The sequence below is a fragment of the Dermacentor andersoni genome, chromosome 7 (genome assembly GCF_023375885.2).
Source record: "Dermacentor andersoni chromosome 7, qqDerAnde1_hic_scaffold, whole genome shotgun sequence".
Taxonomy (NCBI): domain Eukaryota; kingdom Metazoa; phylum Arthropoda; class Arachnida; order Ixodida; family Ixodidae; genus Dermacentor; species Dermacentor andersoni.
This window is the reverse complement of record NC_092820.1, coordinates 178,151,715-178,172,545: the sequence shown is the minus strand read 5'-3', so window position 1 is coordinate 178,172,545 and position 20,831 is coordinate 178,151,715. Positions and strand designations below refer to the sequence as shown.

General features: G+C 48.3%; 1 protein-coding gene across 12 annotated transcripts in view; it reads right to left on the bottom strand.

Annotated features, from left to right (window-relative positions):
• LOC126533186 (protein phosphatase 1 regulatory subunit 21-like) overlaps positions 1-20,831 on the bottom strand; it is a 250,792-nt gene that overhangs the window by 204,817 nt on the left and 25,144 nt on the right. For 4 of the 12 annotated variants that reach the window (XM_050180453.3, XM_055071645.2, XM_055071647.2 and 1 more), the window contains one exon: positions 2,067-2,168. In XM_050180453.3, the coding sequence (XP_050036410.3) occupies positions 2,067-2,168 (102 nt within the window). Of the gene's footprint in view, positions 1-2,066; positions 2,172-4,924; positions 5,072-12,408; positions 12,597-20,831 lie in introns of those variants that run through there. The other 8 variants (XM_050180455.3, XM_055071644.2, XM_055071648.2 and 5 more) reach the window with 5 other exon arrangements.

Sequence of the window (20,831 nt, the reverse complement as noted above, 5' to 3'; positions counted from 1 at the left end):
TATGTTCATAAGGTCTCCCATAACCTCAAGAAGGTGGCAGGCCGGTATGGCATACCCATTGCCTTTTCTGCCCCCCCCCTCCCCCCCACTGGGTCGACTCTGTTGAGAGGAGAGCGGTTCGCAAGGCTGTGGCAAGAAACATGGCCCGTCCTACAGGAGATGCGCTATGGGCATGGTGTAAGAAATTCGCCTTGAGTGCGGCAAGTCCTACATAGGACAGACTGGACGCTGCATAAATGAATGAGCCAGGGAACATGAACTAAATCTAATGAAAGAAGGCATGGCACATTTGTCAGCGCACTGCAAGGCCTGCATGTGCAAACCACGTTTTTCTGAGATTAGGATTCTTGGCAGAAGTAGAAATCAAACAGCACATGAGCTAATGGACGCTTACTATATAAAAAAAAGAAAGGTTCAAATTGCATTAGTGATACATCTATCACGCTCTACAAATCAGAAACAAGACTGTTTGACCCTGGGTAACGTAGATTTGTGAACAGCCTGTGCATGCATGTATGTGTGTATATATATTCATGGGTCACAGCCCAAATTAAACCAGTTGGAAGTGCCACTCGTGTTGCCTTTATATGTATTCCTTTTGTGTGTGTTTTAACTTGCAGCAAAAAAACATGTCTTTTAGCAAGCACCAACTAGACCAACAAGCAGTTCTGTTGCATATGGCAAGGTAGGCAGTTTGATGAAAGTAGGGTTGAGAGCAGTAGCATGTGACAGAAAACCATTGACTGACAGACCCGTGATGTCATATACCAGGCGACAGCAGCTCATGTCCATGAGCAGATAAAAATGGTGCAAGAAATCAGCTCCTAAGATGGCATAGCAGACGTCTGCTATCCGAAATAGCCATGGCAACTTTCTCTTAAGACTGCAGTCAAGGGTAAGAGACTTCTGTCCATAAGCTGCGATGACAGAAGAATTGATGGCTTGTAGGGGGGTTGCCTTCTACGTGACGTCTACGTGAAGCCGAGGTCAAAGGGGTGTGTTGCCTCTGTCGAGGGGCCTTACAGGTCCAAACACTCAGCGTAAGCTGAACCTCCAGGATCCCCTTTTTCCCGGACACAGCTAAGCCATGCATGGTTAGACGTGGGAGACTCCGACCTTCGTTTGCTCGGGTACGTGGTGTCGCAACTCACCAAACGCCTGCTGACGCAGACGCCCCTGCGGGGAACAATACTGAGCTATTGGTAGCACTTCAAAATGCACAAGTTCGATGTGGCTATGATCCGTCGGTCAGCTGGTGCAGGACAAAGCCGGTCCGCACGACGTAGAGTGGCCAAACTGGAGCATAGAGTGTGAATGCGCACTCAAGCACTGTCGTGCACAAATCAAACGCTGCACATACACACTACAATTGCATTTAGCTGCGGTTTTCTATGTAGCGTAGATACTGCAGTGGCCACAAGGTGGCATGACGAGTTCGCTCGCTGAGCACACTGCAGTCACTGAGGGCAACTGCGTTTGGCATGTCTTAGGCACCAAAATTGGAAATAGTGGTGTCTACGTAAACATCCAAACTCAAATTTGAGCTGCGCGCCACGGTGACGTTCAGCAGGCGCAGAATTGTGGGCTCACCCCGCTCCGCCATAGCCCTCGCAGTGCAAGGCATTGAAGAAGGAGTGGGAGCACTGTGAAGGAGGTCATGGGCAACCTTTGATTAGCAATAACTCTGCTTCTGCTGAACGCACTGAGCTACTTTTTGTGGCAAAGTATTATTCAAATAGTCTATACTAACTTAAAATGCATTTCTCGACTTCGATGAAGAGGGGTTCAGGGCACCTTTGAAGAAAAAATAAATATCAAGCCTCACTTTTTCATTCTCCTAAATCTCTTCAAAAATTAGCCTAATGGAGCTCACAGGCAGCCACTTTGGTGTGGGTAAGCCCTGCATTAGAGAAAGTTTTGCAGATGTTCGTAGGAGAAGCATTTCATTAAATCATTGCAGACTTTATTTCTGAACTCGAGCACTGCCAACAAAATGCAGTACGTTAAAAAAAACAGACAGTGTATTGGCACAGAGTTTAGCTGCAAAAAACATTTAAACCAAATACCTGTAAGTGTAGCTTCTCGTTCTCTTCAATGCGACTCTGCAACTCTGCATCAATGATGCCCTGGTGCATTGAAGAGGCCGTGGCTGCTGCATGGTGTTTCTTCTGCTAAGAAAAATTGATTGAAATGAAAATGGTTGCCCAACATCGCCTGCAACTCGGTACAGTGTTCACATCACTGCTTGCAAGAGTGGCACTGTCTGCAATGCTTTACAGTGTTCCCTTACAACAATGTAAAGAAAACAGACAATGAAGCACAAGGGCAATTATGTTTTCACTGAAATGTAAAAATATTAGAGAGTTTTAGCTTGTCCACAAACTCCTTACCATTTGCAGATTACTGGAGCGAGTTGTGGCAGCAAACACTGGTAGTGCCATCTGGTGATGTCTAAACAGAGAGCATTCAAAGCTAGTACTGCCCATGGCCTGCATATTCTACTTAACTGCTGGTGTAAAGTGTCGGCAGTGATGTAACTGTTAACACGCAGTACTATAATGACTTTCCTTCAGCGAGAACACTGATGAAACAAAAGCTTTTCAAGTGCGTCGTAGTTTGAACAAATTGTCACAAGATTTTGCTAGCAGCTTTGCCACTGCTATTCGCAGTCCTGGTAACCTGGTAATTCACAAACAGTAACGAGTCTGTGGCCAAGCTAAAAACTCTTTGTTAAGGAAAATAGAAGTGGACGAAACGACAGCTTGCCGTAGATGTGTGCCGAACCCACATCTCCTCACTCGCGTTCTTGGGTGTTTGCATACGTGTAGCTTTGGGAGTGTTAGCCAGCCAGGTTCACTCCCTTGGATCTCGGCATAGTTGCACTAAACCAGACTGTGACACCAACTTGTGATACTGCTTGTGCACATAGCCAGTAAGTAGAAAGAAATTCTCAGTTTTTTAATCAACAGTGATCGAACAAGGAATGTCTGTCTGATGCCAAGGTTGTCAGGGTAAAGACGCTTCTCGAAATGTTGACATCCCTTGCTCAACCACTGTGCAAGTCACCATCTTCCTGGCATTCCTAGAATGGTTCACATAATATAAAAAGAGAAAAAAAAAAGAATGGCATATGGAAAAGATTGCAGCAAGGGACGCCAAAGCAGAACACGGCAATTCTATGTAGTGTCGCGAAGCACTTTGGGCAGTAAGCGTTTGCGACTAGAACGATACAGTAGTGAGAGGTAGTACAGCCAATCGAGCACCGAAACAAGATTTTTCTCTCTCGTTGTCGTCGTCTCTCTCATAGCCACAACACCACTTCTCCTTATTTTACAGTACAGTAGTAATTTTTCACCCAGCACAGGCACAAATTTTCTTACTAGTAAAGCCAATAGTTAAATGGGATGCTGTAAGAAAAATTGTGAGGTTTCATTTTGATCCCAAAGCTGCACAGTGGGCTTTTAAGTGGGATTTTAAGTTTTTCTTTTAAATGAAGCAAACCTCATCAAATCTGGTGCAGTGGTTGCAGAGAAAAACGAATTCTCCTTTTACGTGTATTTAGATAATGCACCTGTAGTGCTACCTTGATGATGTCATAATTTTTGGATGCACATTTCAGGAGCACAACACTCGTGCTGCTATTGTACTCAACTGTACCAAATAGGCTGGTCTTGAACTGAATTTTAAAAAATGCCATTTTTGCAAGCGCGAAACAGTGGTGTTAGGACATCTCGTCGGTAAAGATGGCATTAGACCCGACCCACAGAAGACGGCAGCCGTCGAATTCTTCGTGCAACCTAAATCTGTCAAACAGTTTCGTAGCTTCATAGGGCTCTGCTCATATTCCCTACGTTTCATACACGGTTTCGCGGCTGTCGTTCACCCTCAGACAAATCTTATGCGTAAGAACACTCCTTTTCAGTAGACCCCCGAGTGTGAAGCCGCTTTTCACCAGCTGAAGTTCTTGTTAACTTCACAGCCAATATTCCGGCACTTCGATCCTTCATCTCCAACAGAAATTCACAGACGCTAGTGGCGTCGGCATTGGTGCCATTCTCGTTCATCGCTCTAGTAACGACAAACATGTCGTAGCATATGCAACCCGTTCTTTAAGCAAACCTGAACACAACTACAGTAAAACCTCCTTAAACTGTACCCGCTTAAACAGTAGTGTCAATTTAAAAGTAGTAAAGTCATATCCTCTACTCAGCAGCCATTGAACATAATGTGTTGTGTATCCGCATAAACCACACCAGCTTATTGCGTAAGTATCAGTTAACACGTAGTGTTTCCACTTTTCGGCATGCAAACACGGCGGTGCTTTATCTCCATTGGGCGGCCTGGCAGAACAAGCCTCAGAGATTTGAACAATGGCCTTCAAGCACCCTGTGCGTTTGCATTTCGGCGCCGTCCCAGAGAGCGTTGTGGCATTGTGTAAGCGAGGACTCGCATCATGCTGAAGCTCGGATAAAAAAGACGTCGGGTGCTTAGCATAGAAGAAAAATTAGATATTATTCGTGCTGTCGAACTTGATACGAAGAAGTCGGTACTGGCACGTAACATGGGTCTACTGCTGACTACAGCTTGTGGCATCTGGAATGATAAGAAGTTGCTGGGCAGCACTGCTGCGAGGTTCGACTTTTCGCCATTGTTGCCTCTGTTTTGCCGAAGTGTCGCCTAGCGACAGTGATAAAGATGACACGAAAAGCGAAAGTATGGGCGATTCAGGCTCGACAGTGGCAGAAGCTGCGCGTTGCGTGAGCCTCACGAATGCAATCGTCGCGACGAGAACAGCACCCCACAATAAAAAGGTGCCCCGCGACTTCTGCAACACTACCGCGCCCGCGCACGGTATGCAACACTAACGAGGAATCTGCAATGGAAGTGTGCCGAGAAGAGGGGGCTGGTTGAAAAGCTGGCTCACAGCTTCAGTAAGTTTGAGGCCGCTGTCGTCGCTGCTAGGCTGCCGCAGCATCAACCGAAAATAAAGAGGGGGCTGGTTGAAAAGCTGGCTCACAGCTTCAGTAAGTTTGAGGCCGCTGTCGTCGCTGCTAGGCTGCCGCAGCATCAACTGAAAATAAAGAGGGGGCTGGTTGAAAAGCTGGCTCACAGCTTCAGTAAGTTTGAGGCCGCTGTCGTCGCTGCTAGGCCGCCGCAGCATCAACCGAAAATAACACTTTTGTCACACGAAGTAAATAAATACTGCATGTTTTTTCCCCTTTCATCACACTCTCTCTTCCGTTTTGACAGTTAAATGGGCGATTTCATGCTATTTTGGTTAAGCAGTACTACCGTTTAGCACTTACTTTTTCCAAGCTCCGGCCAACTACAGTTTTATGAGGTTTCACTGTACACTGTGACAGAACAAGAATGCCTGGCGGTAGTATTTGCCTACTTCATCTACAGGAACATGTGTTCACTATTTCATACAAAAGTGGGTGTCAACACGCTGACACGGATTGCCTTTCTGGGACGCCACTACGTACGACGGATTATGAAGCCGATAACTAGCCGTTGAATAATTGTGTGTGCCGACTACTTGACGCAGTATTGCGAGACGACAGCCTTATCCTCTGCCACTGCATCCCAGGTTTCTAATTTTATGCTATATTCAATCAGCCAAAAGCTACTTGCCAACTATGCCAGGCCATTCATTATCCTCGATTGTCTAAGCGAGGTGAACTACACAATTGCACGTCTCACTTCCAATGGCTGCTGTTCACGCAAGACTGAGGTGATGCATGTTGCCCGCCTGAAGCCATTCACATGCAGAAAGCAGGAGTGACTCACCCAGAGGGCTTTGTCTGGGAGAGGAGGAATGTTACAAAGGTTCACTGCCAGTGGAAAATGCAGTAAGCGAGAAAGGAGAAAGAGGAGGATGACGTTGCTCCTACGATTTCCACGGCCTTTGTGCCTTGATCATTAAAAAAACCCTTAACCCTCTCCAGAGACTGTAACAATATATATATTATAAGACCGAGACCGACCAAGCTGTCAAGACCTTTTTATTCCAAAAAAAGAAAATGCCCCAGCTCATGCGCGATGAAGTAAAGAACAGCGAAGATGATGATGGCTATGGACAAATGAAAACGACGAAGTACGTTATTAGTGCTTACACTAACTTCCCCCCGTCATGGAAGTGGCCAGCCTGGCCGCAGATTAGAGATCATCTAAACGGAGGAGTGAAGGGCTTCATCCGTGTGACGTGAACAATTTCGTCATTCCAGAGGCGCCGGTCAGTGACGGAGTGTACTGGGCGGACGAGATAGTTCACTGCAGATGTTTGCTGCACAACAGTGTATGGGCCAATGTAGCGTTGAATGAACTTCTCCCAGAGGCCTGGAGTGTGGACTGGAGTCCAAAGCAGGACTTGGTCTCCTGGGTGAAAACGGAGGTCACGGCGTTTGTTGTCGCAGCGACATTTGCGCTCAGCTTAGGTAGGTTCTGTGCTTTGCCGGGCAATTCGACGGAAATGTGCAACTCGGACAGCGAAATCTTCTCGAAGGGACGCGTTCGGTGAAGAAGGTGCCAAAAAGAATTCTCTGTCGAATATGGTGGAAGGAGATCATCCATACACAAGGAAGAAAGGGCTGTAGCCGGTTGTCCTTTGAATAGCAGTATTATATGCGAATGTCACAAAAGGAAGAATTTTATCCCAGTCAGTGTGGTCAGGATGGATGTACATGAAAATCATGTCAGACAGCGTATGGTGGAAGCGCTCAGTAAGGCCATTGGTTTGCGGATGATAGGTAGAAGTAGATTTGTAGACGGTAACAGTGGCCCGAAGAACTTCCTCGAGAATTTGGGAAATAAACGCCTTGCCACAGTCACTCAGAAGAACGCGAGGAGCCCCGTGGCGCAAGACGATGGAGCGCAAGAAAAAGTCAGCGACCTCAGAAGCGGTAATGGATCACAGAGGGGCAGTCTCGGCATATCTTGTTAAATGGTCGACCGAAGTGACAACCCAACGGTGACCCGAGGGTGTCAAAGGCAAGGGACTATATAAATCAATGCCAACAAATTCGAAAGGTGCGTCCTGGCAAGGGAGAGGTTGTAGTAAACTGGCCAGAGGGGATGTCGAGCATTTGCAGTGCTGACATGCTTGTACTGACGCATGTGATGCTTGCGCTGACGGTGCACAACAGGCAATGTATTTGGCCACCGTTGTGGATAGGCCAGGCCAGAAGCAGCGGGTCTTGATGCGGTCATAAGTCTTATGGAAGCCTAAGTGGCAAGCCGATACGTCGTCGTGAAGTGCCTCTAATACTCACAGGCAAAGGCAGCGAGGTAGAACTGGGACCCACTGGTGACCTGTTGAGTGGTAAACATAGTGGTGTAGCACGCCACCTTGAAGGCGGAATTGTCGAAGTTGGCATCGCAAGCAGCTGTTGGGTGGTTAGGCGAACCCACTGAGGCGATCCATGAGAGTTTGTCAGTAGGCGTCAGACCGCTGAAGCAAGACGAAATCAGAGCGTGATGAAAGCGTAACATGGTCCAGAGGTGTTATTGAGAGCTGGTGTGAGACCGGCGTAGCGGGGAACGACATAGTGGGGAAGACGACAGCGCGTTACCAGGAGAGAGCGTGAGTGGGCAGCAAGACAATGCGTCTGCATCATGATGACTTTTTTAAGACTTGTACATTATCGTAAAGTCATATTTCTGCAAGCGGAGTATCCAGCATCCTAAGCGTCCTGACCTGCTTTTCACTGATGACAGCCAACACAGAGCATGATGGTCGGTGATGATGGTGTAGTGGCGGCCGTAAAGGTATGGGTGAAATTTCTGAATCGACCAAACGATAGCCAGCCACTTTTGCTTTGTAATTGTGTAGTTCCGCTCAGATGGTGAAAGTGTTCGGCTGGCATATGCTATGACTTGCTCTTTAGAGGCCACACTATGTTGCAGGAGTACTGCGCCAACACCTTGTGCGCTTGCGTCAGTATGAGTATGGTGGGGGCTCGATCATCGAAGTGGCGAAGCACTGGTCCGGAAGTAAGATGTTGCTTAAGAGCTTGAAAAGCCGACTCGCAGTCGTTAGTCCATGTGAAAGAGGCACCGGTAACCAGGGGCGCGATCGGAGATATTTTGTTCGATACGCGTTCTGTTCCGCTGCTGCAATGTCACTAAGTGGCAGTGTGCAAAATTTGTGACAACAGGGCGGAGAGAGCAGCCAATCAGGAAGCGGTGACCTCCCCGGAAGTTTACTATCATTGTTTGTCGTCTGCTTGCTGACAGTATACTACAAAACGAAATGTTTCTCGTCTTCCAAATGAATGAAATCTTTATATAAAAAAATGTATTTTTTCTTCTCAAGCCCAAACACGTTTTCAAATAGTAGTACGTGTGACTACTGCAATTTATAACTATGTTTTTTTGCGTCGTCCCTAGGTGGTGTCGCGCACAGCGAGAAGAAAAAAGAAAAAGAAACTACTGGAAGAGTTGCGCACTTTTCAGGCGGCAGTGACAACATTCCAGTGGCTCGCTGGCACCGATGATGGGGTCGATTTCGCTGCACAACCAACGAATTATTTGTTTCGAGAAACAAAAACGACGCCGGAATTCACTTTCTGCCATCTCTTCAAATGCGTTTCGCACCACCACCCGCTCTCCTCCTTCCTCTAGAAACACCAGCGCAACAACCTAAGTTCCGAACGGAAGCGCCATTTTCTCGAATTAAACTATGGATTGGATCCAAACGTGCCATGCCGCAGCCGCCTGTTGGATCCAATCCACCAGACACGCCATGTGAAGCCGTATGATCGCTCCAAACTTCCCAGCTCCCGTCGGGTTCGGCGGCTAGCAGACGAAATGCTCGGTGGGAGGATGATTGACAGAAGGGTGTCATCATTTTGACGTCACCAAAAACGTGGCCACGCCCCGCAGCTGGCGACGTCGGCGCGGAGTAGGCCAATCGCACGCGCTGGTAACCAAACGAACGCGCCGAACAACCATCTCTGATCGCACCCCTGTAGCTTGCGTAGAGGAGCTGCTATTGCAGCGAAGTTGCGTATAAATCGACGAAAATATGAAGCCGAGTCGAGGAAATTACGTGGATCTTTCTTAAAACTTTTTGTGCGCAAACAAACAGGGACGAAGAATAGGGGCAACACAAGGACGAACGCTTTCTAACAACTGGTTTTATTTTTGAAGAACCACCTGCTTAAATACCCACAGATCTGCGCGATCTAGTCAAGAGAGCACGTCAATGGTACATATAACACTTGTGATAAAAAGACGTGGACAAAAGCCACCCGGTCAACATAAAAACAGCAAGGTGCAAAAAACAACCACTTACAAAAAAATGCGTTAAAGATGTGATGATAGAAGCGAATTTTCTTTATCCAACAATGAAACAGAAGGATGGCTGATGCATTTTTCTTTTTGTTTTCCAATCCAGTGTGCTTTCACAATTTCCCTAGCGGTTTGATTCCTATGCCTATGCAAAATGTCTGTGCTACTAAGACAAGGTGAGCAATCATGTTCTTGGCAATGCATTGCCAAATGCGTACTAGGGCGACCTTTCAGACTAGACGTCACTAAGTGGTTGTTTTTTGCACCTTGCTGTTTTTATGTTGACCGGGTGGCTTTTGTCCCCGTCTTTTTATCACAAGTGTTATATGTACTATTGACGTGCTCTCTTGACTTGATCGCGCAGATCTGCGGGTATCATATGCGCTATAGGCATGCTCTGTTGACTAGGTCGCGCAGATCTGTGGGTATTTAAGCAGGTGGTTCTTCAAAAATAAAACCAGTTGTTAGAAAGCACTCGCCCTTGTGTTGCCCCTATTCTTCGTCCCTGTTTGTTTGCGCACAAAAAGTTTTAAGATGAATCTGTTCCGACTAGGTCGACTCGCAGTTATGCTTTAGATCTTTCTGTTGCTGGGGGCGAGGAAACTGGAGAACAGCACTAATCTTTTCGGGGCCTGGCTGGATGCTATCTTCTGACACAACGTGGCCCAATACTGTTATTGTCTTGCTTGCAAATGTGCATTTTTTTTTTGTATTGATCTGAAGACCGGAACTTGCAAGGCACTTGAGAACTTCGTCTAATCGATGGAGATGTTGGCTGAAGTTAGACGAAAGAATGACAATATCGTCCAGATAACAGAGGAAGGTCTTCCATTTTAGTTCATGAAGTACGTTATCTATCATGAGCTCAAATGTGGTGGGAGCGTTACAAAGGCCAAAAGGCATCACGTTAAATTCATAAAGTCCGTCTGTCGTAGCGAATGTGGTCTTTTCTTTGTCAGTCTCATTCATCAGAATTTGCTAATATCCTGATCGAAGATCAAGGCTGGCGAAATACTCCGGCCCTTGTAGTGTGTCCAAAGCGTCGTCAATTCGAGGTATTGGACATACGTCATTGCGTGTGATCTTATTGAGCGCTCGATAATCGACGCAAAAGCGAACAGAGCCATCTTTTTTCTTTACCAGAACCACAAGAGAAGCCCATGGGCTAGATGAAGTTCGTATTATCTTCCGCGCAAGCATGTCAGCAACCTGTTCAATGACCTTTCATTTGGACGGTGACACACAATAGGGGCGCCATCATATAGCTAGTTTGGCTCACAGTTAGTTTGGCTCAACACAGGGGAAAAACTATCGAAACAGGCTTTGTGCTTCGTCAAGACCACCAGTAGGGCTTCGGACTGAATGGCTATTAGGTCAGAACCAAGAACGGCTGGGGGAGGGAAAGAATCATCCAAACCTGAGGTTGGTGCTGGCAATGAAGGGCAAAGCGTGACTATAGAGATAGGTTGAGTGTCGGCGAGGGTTGCCACAGTCATCCCTTTGGGGTCGTGGGTTGCCACAGTCATCTGGGGTCGTGTTGCAAGCAGACAGAAAGGAACGGCCACGTGAAAACCGGACAAGACAGGCAGCAATGAGAATTCCACGAGAACTATGGCGGGAAGAAGGGGCGACTAGAGCGTCTCCATCGGCGATCTGACTGGATGTTACGGCTACAATGTCTTCGTGACCAGGACGCAGGACGTAGTCTACAGCGATGGCCAAGTTCACGCATGAAGGTGAAGAGTCCGCAACAGGTGCAAGCATTGCATCCGTGATATGGACAACTTCCTCTCTGCATGAAATGACGGCTGAAGCAGAATGTAGGAAGTCCCAACCCAGTATAAGCTCATGAATACACGTTGGAAGGATGATAAACTCAATGTGGTGGCGAATGCCGTCGATGAGAACACTAGCAGTACACTGTCTGTCGGGGTGAATGAATGCATTATTAGCACCACGCAAAATAGGTCCAAGATAAGGCCAAGATAGGTCCAAGATCACTACGAAGAACAGAAACAGCGGCACCGGTATCGATGAGAGCCAGCGCGTGAACACCTTCAACAGTTACATAAAGCATGTTGGCCAGGCAAACAGGAGGAATTTTTGAAGACCGATAAGAAGCAGTTTCCACTCCAAAAACTGCAACAGTTTTCCGAGTGCTGGTAGGCAAGATGGGAAGTGGGGCGAAGCGAAGATGTAGAGCACCGTTAAGGCGAAGGAGACCGACGTCTGGCCGAACGGGAGCTATGAGGCAGATTGGGAGCAGTTGGTTGAGACGAAGAACACTGCTGAGGGAACGAGTACGATCCGGGATAGTAGGCGTCTGGTCGGCGAGTGCGGTCTCTTTCGTGCTCAGCAAAGCCTTGTCTTTCATCCTACTGATGACGGCGGCAGATGCGAGATATATGGCTGCGTATACAACAGTAAAAACAAACCGTACGAGGTGGATGCCACTGAGTGTAGGATGGCACAGGAAGTGCTCTGGCGCCCATCGAAGCCAAATGGTCATACGTAATATCAGTAGGCACGAAGGTCACGGTAGGGCTGGGTAGCGAAGCAACATCTGCATAGGTAGGTGTGGGGCGTGCTACCGGAGCAAGATGTGTCGTGGGTCTAGTTATTGCTGTCAACTCTTGCTTTACGACCTCGCACAAGTTGAAGGTGGGGGTTTGGGCACAGGCAGCAGGTGAACGCCTCAGGTCTTGTATTTGAAGCTCTTCGCGGATGATGGTGCGGGTAAGAGCACATAGATTTGAAGAATGGGGAACCTGAGGATCGTTGCTGTCATGTTGAAGACAAAGAGACTGCAGCTCATCTAGGCGCTGACACATAGAAGTGATATCTTGGACAGAAGCCAGAATGCACGATTAAGGCGTTGAACGTGACAGACCCAATGCCTTTTAATATGTGTCGAACGCGTTCAGCTTCCATCATGCTAGGGTTCGCACGATGGCACAGAGCTAAGACATCCTCTATGTATGAGGTGTAAACGGAAGTAAACGTGGACCAATCCACGATGTCGGACTCGTGGTTGAAATACGTCTTTGCAACACCGGTCAAGTAGAATGCGACGTGCCTCAATTTCTGGGTGTTGCTCCACCTATTGCAAGAACTCACGTGGTCGTAGTGGTCGATCCAATCGTCGACGTCATCACCGCAGAGTCCCACAAAGACAGGTGGATCGTGTTGAGAGCTTGTCACAGTCCAAGAGCGCACCGCAGGCAGAGTCGTCTGTGTGGTAGGGTTAGAGGCGCCGGAAGAGCCAAGGTTGGAAGTGTCCATCGTTGTAGGGGTAGCCCGACACATGCAGCGACTGGAACGTAGCTCTAGGGAGAACGGGAACGCGAGAGGACGTCGGGGTCTTGATGTGCCTCCAGCACTAAATTTATAAGACCGAGACCGACCAAGCAGTTTATTCCAAAAATGTAAATGCCCCAGCTCATGCACGAAGAAGTAGAAGAACAGCGAAAATGATGATGGCTATGTACAAATTAAAACGACGAAGTATGTTAATAGTGCGAACAATATATATATATATATATATATATATATATATATATATCGCCAGAAACTACACCAAATGCAGATATTTCACCAGTGCAATTCATTCCAGTGGAAGTATACAGGAATAGCTAAAAAGGAAAATATGAAGATTCTATATTTTCTCATGCTTCAGAACCACTACTATTACCCGAAATTGTTGAGCTTTGTCATTTCTGCTAAGTACTTATGTACGTTTCATCTCTTGCTCATCAAATGTAGTAATCTCTGATGTCACTGAAAATGTAAGCCCCATTACTGCCACTGGCGTTGTTAACCGACTTCGCAGGAGAGCTGTACAAGCCGCTGAAAATTAAGCTTTACAAAAACTGTCATAAAATGAGGATATAGTGGCTGCACAAACTGCACTTCTTACCAGAATATTCCTCTATGGAGAGATGCACAAATATTGGGTATAAGATTCACACGGTAGAGGTGACTTATTAACTTAAGACATATCATCATCATCATCATCATCAGCCTCGCTACATCCACTGCAGGGCAAAGGCCTCTCCCATACTTCTCCAACTACCCCGGTCATGTGCTAATTGTGGCCATGTTGTCCCTGCAAACTTCTTAATCTCATCAGTCCACCTAACTTTCTGCCACCCCCTGCTATGCTTCCATTCTCTTGGAATCCAGTCTGTAACCCTTGATGACCGCCGGTTATCTTCCCTCCTCATCACACGCAATACCCATGCCCCATTTCTTTTCTTGATTTCAACTAAGATGTCATTAACTCGCGTTTATTCCCTCACCCAATCTGCTCTTTTCTTATACCCTTAAAGTTACACCCATCATTCTTCTTTCCATAGCTCGTTGCGTCATCCTCAATTTAAGTAGAACCCTTTTTGTCAGCCTTCAGTTCCTGCACCGTAGGTAAGCACTGGTAAGACACAGCTGTAATACACTTTTCTCTTGAGGGATAATGGCAACCTGCTGTTCATGATCCGAGAATGCCTGCCAAACGCACCCCAGCCCATTCTCATTCTTCTGATTATTTCAGTCTCATGATCTGGATCCGCAACCACTACATGCCCTAAGTGGATGTATTCCCTTACCACTTCCAGCGCCTCGCTACCTATCGTAATTGCTGTTCTCTTCGGAGACTGTTAAATATTACTTTAGTTTTCTGCAGATTAATTTTTAGACCCACCCTGCTGGTTTGCTTGTCCAGGTCAGTGAGCATGCATTGCAATTGGTCCCCTGAGTTAGTAAGCAAGGCAATATCATCAGCGAATCTCAAGTTACCAAGGTATTCTCCATTAACTCTTATCCCCAATTCTTCCCAATCCAGGTATCTGAATACCTCCTGTAAACACGCTGTGAATAGCATTGGAGAGATCGTATCTCCATCCTTGACACCCTTCTTTATTGGGATTTTGTTGCTTTCTTTATGGAGGACTACAGTGGCTGTGGAGCCGCTATAGATATCGCTCAGTATTTTTACATACGGCTCGTCTACACCCTGATCCCGTAATGCCTGCATGACTGCTGAGGTTTTGACTGAATCAAACGCTTTCTCATAATCAATGAAAGCTATACATAACGGTTGGTTATATTCTGCACATTTCTATAGTCTATTGTTCAGTAGCCTTTACGAATTCCTGCCTGATCCTTTGGTTGACAGAAGTCTAAGGTGTTCCTGATTCTGTTTGCGATTACCTTAGTAAATACTTTGTAGACAAAGGACAGTAAGCTGATCGGTCTATAATTTTTCAAGTCTTTGGCGTCCCCTTTCTTATGGGTTAAGATTATGTTGGCGTTCATCCAAGATTCTGGTACGCTCGAGGTCATGAGGCATTGCGTATACAGGGTGACCAGTTTTTCTAGAAAAATCTGCCCACCACCCTTCAATAAATCTACTGTAACCTGATCCTCCCCAGCTGCCTTCCCTCTTGGCATAGCTCCCAAGGCTTTCTTTACTTCTTCCAGGATTACTTGTGGGATTTCAAATTCATCTAGACTATTCTTTCTTTCATTATCGTCATGGGTGCCACTGGTACTGTATAAATCTCTATAGAACTCCTAAGCCACTTGAGCTATCTTATCCACATTAGTAATGATATTGCCAGCTTTGTCTCTTAATGCATACATCTGATTCCTGCCTATTCCTAGTTTCTTCTTCACTGCTTTTAGGCTTCCTCCGTTCCAGAGAGTATGCTCAATTCTATCCATATTGCTGCGGAACAATATGTGCGATCACGAAAAGGCGAGCAGTGTGAAGACGACGACGACGATTAGAAGCTAGCGCGGGCTGTTGCCTCTTGGCCAAGCGCAGCGTATTTTCTTGTAAATATACTTGTACATAGCTTTTCGTCTGCGTCTTTCTACGTAACATATCTGCTGGAGGTGGACGTTCCCTGTACCTCGTCACGGAGCTTCGCAGTGGACGGTACGTCGAGCCTTCCTTCATGGCTCCCGGCGACGACAACCCGACTCCGCCGGCTCCGACACCTGCTGCCACTTCGACGACCTACATCACTCTCCCCGCTCCCCGTGATCCTGGCGTATTCTCGGGCAAAGATGGGGAAGACGTCGATGACTGGATTAGCCTGTATGAACACGTCAGCCACAGTAACCGGTGGGACCCACTATTATGCTCGCCAACATAGTCTTTTACCTCGGTGGCACACCTCGAGTTTGGTATCGCACGCACGAAGATGAGCTCACCAGTTGGGATTCACTTAAGACACAGCTTCGAGACTTGTTCGGCAACCCCTACAGTCACCAACTTGCCGCGCAGAAGGCGCTTTCCGGCCGTGTGCAGACGTCAACAGAGCCCTATGTCACGTACATTCAGGACATCTTGGCTCTGTGCCGCAAAGTTGACACCCACATGACTGAGTCAGACAAGGTTGCCCACATCCTCAAAGGCATTGCCGATGACGCCTTCAACTTGCTCGTTTGCAACAACGTAGCGACGGTGGATGCTGTTATAAAAGAGTGCCGCCGCCTGGAACTCGCTAAAAGCCAACGTATTGACCAGCAGTTTGCCCGTCTGCCCAACACCCCAGCGACATCTTCCTGTGCCGACACTCCTCGTCCCAACAACACCGCCGATGTTACCAGGATCGTCCGGCGTGAGATCGAGGCTGCCTATCCGGCTGCCTTCGACTCCAGTCCCACCAACACATCTGCAGTCACGGTCTCACTGATCCAGGCAGTTGTCCGCCAAGAGTTGGAAAACATGGGTCTTCACACCATCTGCTCGGCCCATCGTCCTGATACCCGCCCGGCTTCTTCGATTCCCCCCGTCCCGCATCTTCTTACCGACTACGTTTCCGCAATCCATCTGAATGGCGCACTGCTGACGACAAGCCCATTTGTTTCCACTGCCATCGAATCAGGCACATTTCTCGGCACTGTTGCAGTCGCTGGAGTTCCCCGACCCGGGCTACTTATACTGCCTACTCTCGCCCCCCAGGTGGCCCTTCTCGTCCCTATGCCGCACGCTCCGATAACGCCGCCGCTGATTCTCCTGCAGCGAACCGCTCCTATTCTCGTTCGCCTTCGCCCCAACGACGACAATCTCGCTCTCCCCAGCCCCGTCGCTCCTATTCGCCGACTCCCTTCGGATGCCGCTCCCAGCCGGAAAACTAGACGATGCAGCGCCTCGAGGTGACGCTGCATTGCTCCCTACGCCGCCAAATCCTCTACTGACGTTGCCCACTCATCTGAACCTTCTTGACGTGCAAGTCGACGGTGTTTCTGTGTCTGCACTCATAGACACTGGGGCGCATTTCTCCGTAATGAGCGCTGACCTTCGTAACCGGCTCAAGAAAATTATCACGCCCGCCACGACGCCTGTTGTCCGTGTCACCGATGGCGGAACAGCCCCCATAATTGGTATGTGTACCGCCCGCGTCTCCTTCGCCGATCGCTCAACAATCGTACTATTCACAGTCATCGCCCACTGTCCCCACGACATCATCCTCGGCTTAGACTTCCTCTCCTCACATTCTGCTCTCATCGATTGTTCCACCAGTACTCTCCGCCTTGACCTGCCTGTTCTGGATCCTGCTGAACCACACCCCAGTCGCCTCAGTTCCGTCGACTTCGTTCGCTTGCCACCTTCGGCACTGACCTACGTTGACCTAGTGTCATCCCCACCAGTCCCCGACGGTCACTACATCGCGGCACCTATGCAAGACGTCCTCCTTACACACGGGATCACAGTACCTCATACAGTTTTATCTATTACGGCGAATAGCGTCTGCCTGCCAGTGGTCAAGTTTGGCTTGACGACACAAGTGCTGCCACGCGGGATGTCTATGGCCCAGCTTTGCTCATTCGAGGATCACTCAGTAGCATCCATTGCAGTAGACGACACTTCATCCGATACTCCTCTACCATCGCAGTCGGCAAATTGTACCATCGCTGATTTACAGAAAATGATTGCGCCCGACTTGCCGTCCGAGCACGCTCGTGAACTCTACCACGTTCTGTTTTCCTACCACGATATTTTTTACTTTAACGATCGTCCTTTGGCCCAAACTACAGCTGTCAAACATCGCATTAATACCGGCGATGCCCCTCCTATTCATCGCCGCCCTTATCGAGTGTCACCAGCTGAACGTCAACTTATTCACTAAGAAGTTTGCAAAATGCTTGCCAAGAACATTACTGAACCATCATATAGTCCATGGGCGTCACCTGTTGTACTGGTCAAAAAAAAGGATGGCTCATGGCGCTTTTGCGTGGATTATCGGCACCTTAACAGGGTTACCAAAAGGACGTGTATCCCCTACCTCGGATTGATGACGCCCTTGACTGCCTCCACGGTGCTCGCTATTTCTCCTCTATTGACCTCCGCTCCGGCTACTGGCAGATTGCCGTGGACGATCTCGACCGCGAGAAGACTGCTTTTGTAACACCCGACGGTCTTTATCAATTCAAAGTGATGCCGTTCGGTCTATGTAACGCCCCTGCCACTTTTGAACGCATGATGGACTCCCTTCTTCACGGTTTCAAGTGGTCCACGAGCCTGTGCTACTTGGACGACGTTATCGTATTCTCCCCAACGTTCGCTACGCACCTCGAGCGCCTCTCAGCAGTCCTGGATGTTTTTCGTCGAGCCGGTCTACAACTCAACACATCGAAGTGTCAATTCGGCCGTTGCCAGATTACCGTCCTGGGACATCTCGTTGACGCGAATGGAGTGCAACCGGACCCAGGCAAGATCCATGCTGTTGCGCACTTCCCTGTTCCAAAGTGTGTCAAGGATGTGCGCAGCTTCATCGGCCTTTGTTCGTACTTCCGCCGTTTCGTGAGAAATTTCGCCGCCATAGCACGACCACTAACCGAGCTTTCGAAAAAAGATGCCCCTTTCCAGTGGGGCGATAACGAGGCCTCTGCATTCTCACATCTAATCGACATTCTCACAACGCCTCCCGTTCTGGCCCATTTCGATCCTTCTGCACCTACCAAAGTCTGTACTGATGCCAGCGGTCACGGAATTGGCGTACTACTGGCACAACGCCAGCGTGGCCACGACCGTGTTATCACTTACGCTAGCAGACTCCTCTCACCCGCGGAGCGCAACTATTCCATCACTGAGCGTCAGTGTCTGGCCCTAGTTTGGGCGGTTGCGAAATTCCGCCCATACTTATATGGCCGACCCTTTTCCGTTGTCACAGACCATCACGCACTTTGCTGGCTATGCTCACTGAAAGATCCTACAGGAAGGCTTGGTCGCTGGGCCTTACGCCTCCAAGAATATTCGTATACTGTCACCTACAAATCTGGCCAAGTACACAAGGACGCTGACTGCCTGTCTCGCTACCCGGCCGACGAACCTGACGACGCCGACAGTAGTAGCGCCAACGGCATTTTCTCTGTGTCTGCCTTCGCTAACATCGCCGATGAGCAGTACCGAGACCTATCGCTGCGAGTACTCATCGAGCGTCTGCGCTCTACACCTACCGACGCATCCGTTCGCCGATATGTCCTACAGGGCGGCATTCTGTACCCAAGGAACTTCCTCCCTGATGGCCCTGATCTTCTTCTTGTCGTGCCAAAACAGCTACGACAGACTGTGCTCTTTGAGATGCATGACGCACCCACTGCAGGACATCTTGGGGTAACCCGCACGTACGACCGCGTCCGCCGCCGCTTCTATTGGCCTGGTCTCGCTCGCTCCGTTCGACGCTATGTTGCTGCCTGTGATCCCTGCCAGCGCCGGAAAACACCTCAAGTGCTACCTTCTGGTCATCTCCAGCCGATCACCGTCCCTGTGGAACCGTTCTTTCGTGTTGGATTAGACCTGCTCGGTCCCTTTCCCACGTCATCCTCTGGGAACAAATGGGTAGCCGTCGCGACCGATTACGCCACCCGATACGCTATCACTCGGGCTCTCCCTACCAGTTGCGCCACTGACGTCGCGGACTTTCTCTTGCGTGACATTATCTTGCTTCATGGCGCCCCGCGACAGCTGCTTACTGACCGTGGTCGAAACTTCCTCTCGAAAGTTATCGCTGACATTGTGCGTTCCTGCTCCATTCAACACAAACTGGCTACCTCATACCATCCTCAAACCAATGGCCTGACAGAGCGGTTAAACCGTACTCTTACCAATATGCTGTCCAAGTACGTTTCCAAGGACCACCACGACTGGGACATTGCCCTTCCTTACGTAACATTTGCGTACAATTTTTTCCGGCACGACACCGCCGGATTTTCTCCATTTTATCTACTGTATGGTCGCGAACCTACCTTGCCCCTAGACACGGCCCTTCCTCCTGCTGCGATCTCAACAAGCGTGCATGGTCGCCCTCGCCGACCATGCACGCCAGCTTGCCCGTGCTTGACTGACGGCTTCACAAACCACTCAGCAGCGTCAGTACAACGCCCGCCATCGTGACGTACAGTTTTCGCCTGGTGCGCTCGTGCTCCTGTGGTCGCCCTCCCGTCACGTCGGACTTTCAGAGAAGCTCCTTTCGCGATACACAGGGCCCTACCGCGTGCTGCGCCAGGTGACGCCTGTGACTTACGAAATTGCTCCTGTGGGTTCAACCACGTCCTCTCCTCTGGCATCTAGTGATGTCGTACATGTCAGTAGGCTAAAGGCCTACTACAATGCTTCCGAGTCCGATCTTTAGTCGCTCCGGGACGGCGCTTTTGCAGCCGGGGGTAGTGCTACGGAAAAATATGTGCGATCACGAAAAGGCGAGCAGTGTGAAGACGACGACGACGATTAGAAGCTAGCGCGGGCTGTTGCCTCTTGGCCAAGCGCAGCGTATTTTCTTGTAAATATACTTGTACATAGCTTTTTGTCTGCATCTTCCTACGTAACAATATTATACTTCCTTATGTCAGCTATCTTACACTTGTTGATTAACTTGGAAAGTTCTGCCAGTCTATTCTAGCTGTAAGGTTAGAGGCTTTCATACATTGGCGTATGAAAGCCTCTAACCCGCAGTAAGAGAAAGCGCTTTGCAAAGTTGAATGTTACCACTATTCCAGGTGTGCTTTATTTTTTTTAGTGGGTGCTTCAAAACTTAGGCTTTAAATTTGGGCTTCAGCACCGAAGTACACAATCGTGAACCTGAACACTACTATGCAGTAAAGCCTCCCACACTGATTGATCTGATTTACTGTGGTTGAGACCCACTGCCTTGTTTGAGCTATTACGAGCTCCTGCTCACTGCGAGATTTTTTTTAATTTTTATTAATTCATACTGTAGGCCAACATACTGGCCCATGCAGGAGGGGTAATACAGTTGACAAGGTAATAGCAATGCAACAAAGATGATTAAAAAATGTATATATAAACAGTGCATGAAAATTATGCAGCCCATAGCCACGTTACAAAAAATCACAATGCTTCCCTTAGCACAGTAACTACAACAAAAAGAATCGCACATTTGAATTTATATGTGGATAAAAACGCTGTGCCAAACAACAATCGCGCACTAAACATAACTAAATACAGAAAATTTCACATAAGAAAACGAGAAAAACAGTAAAAAATACTGTATATGGTGGTGTTATTTTATGTG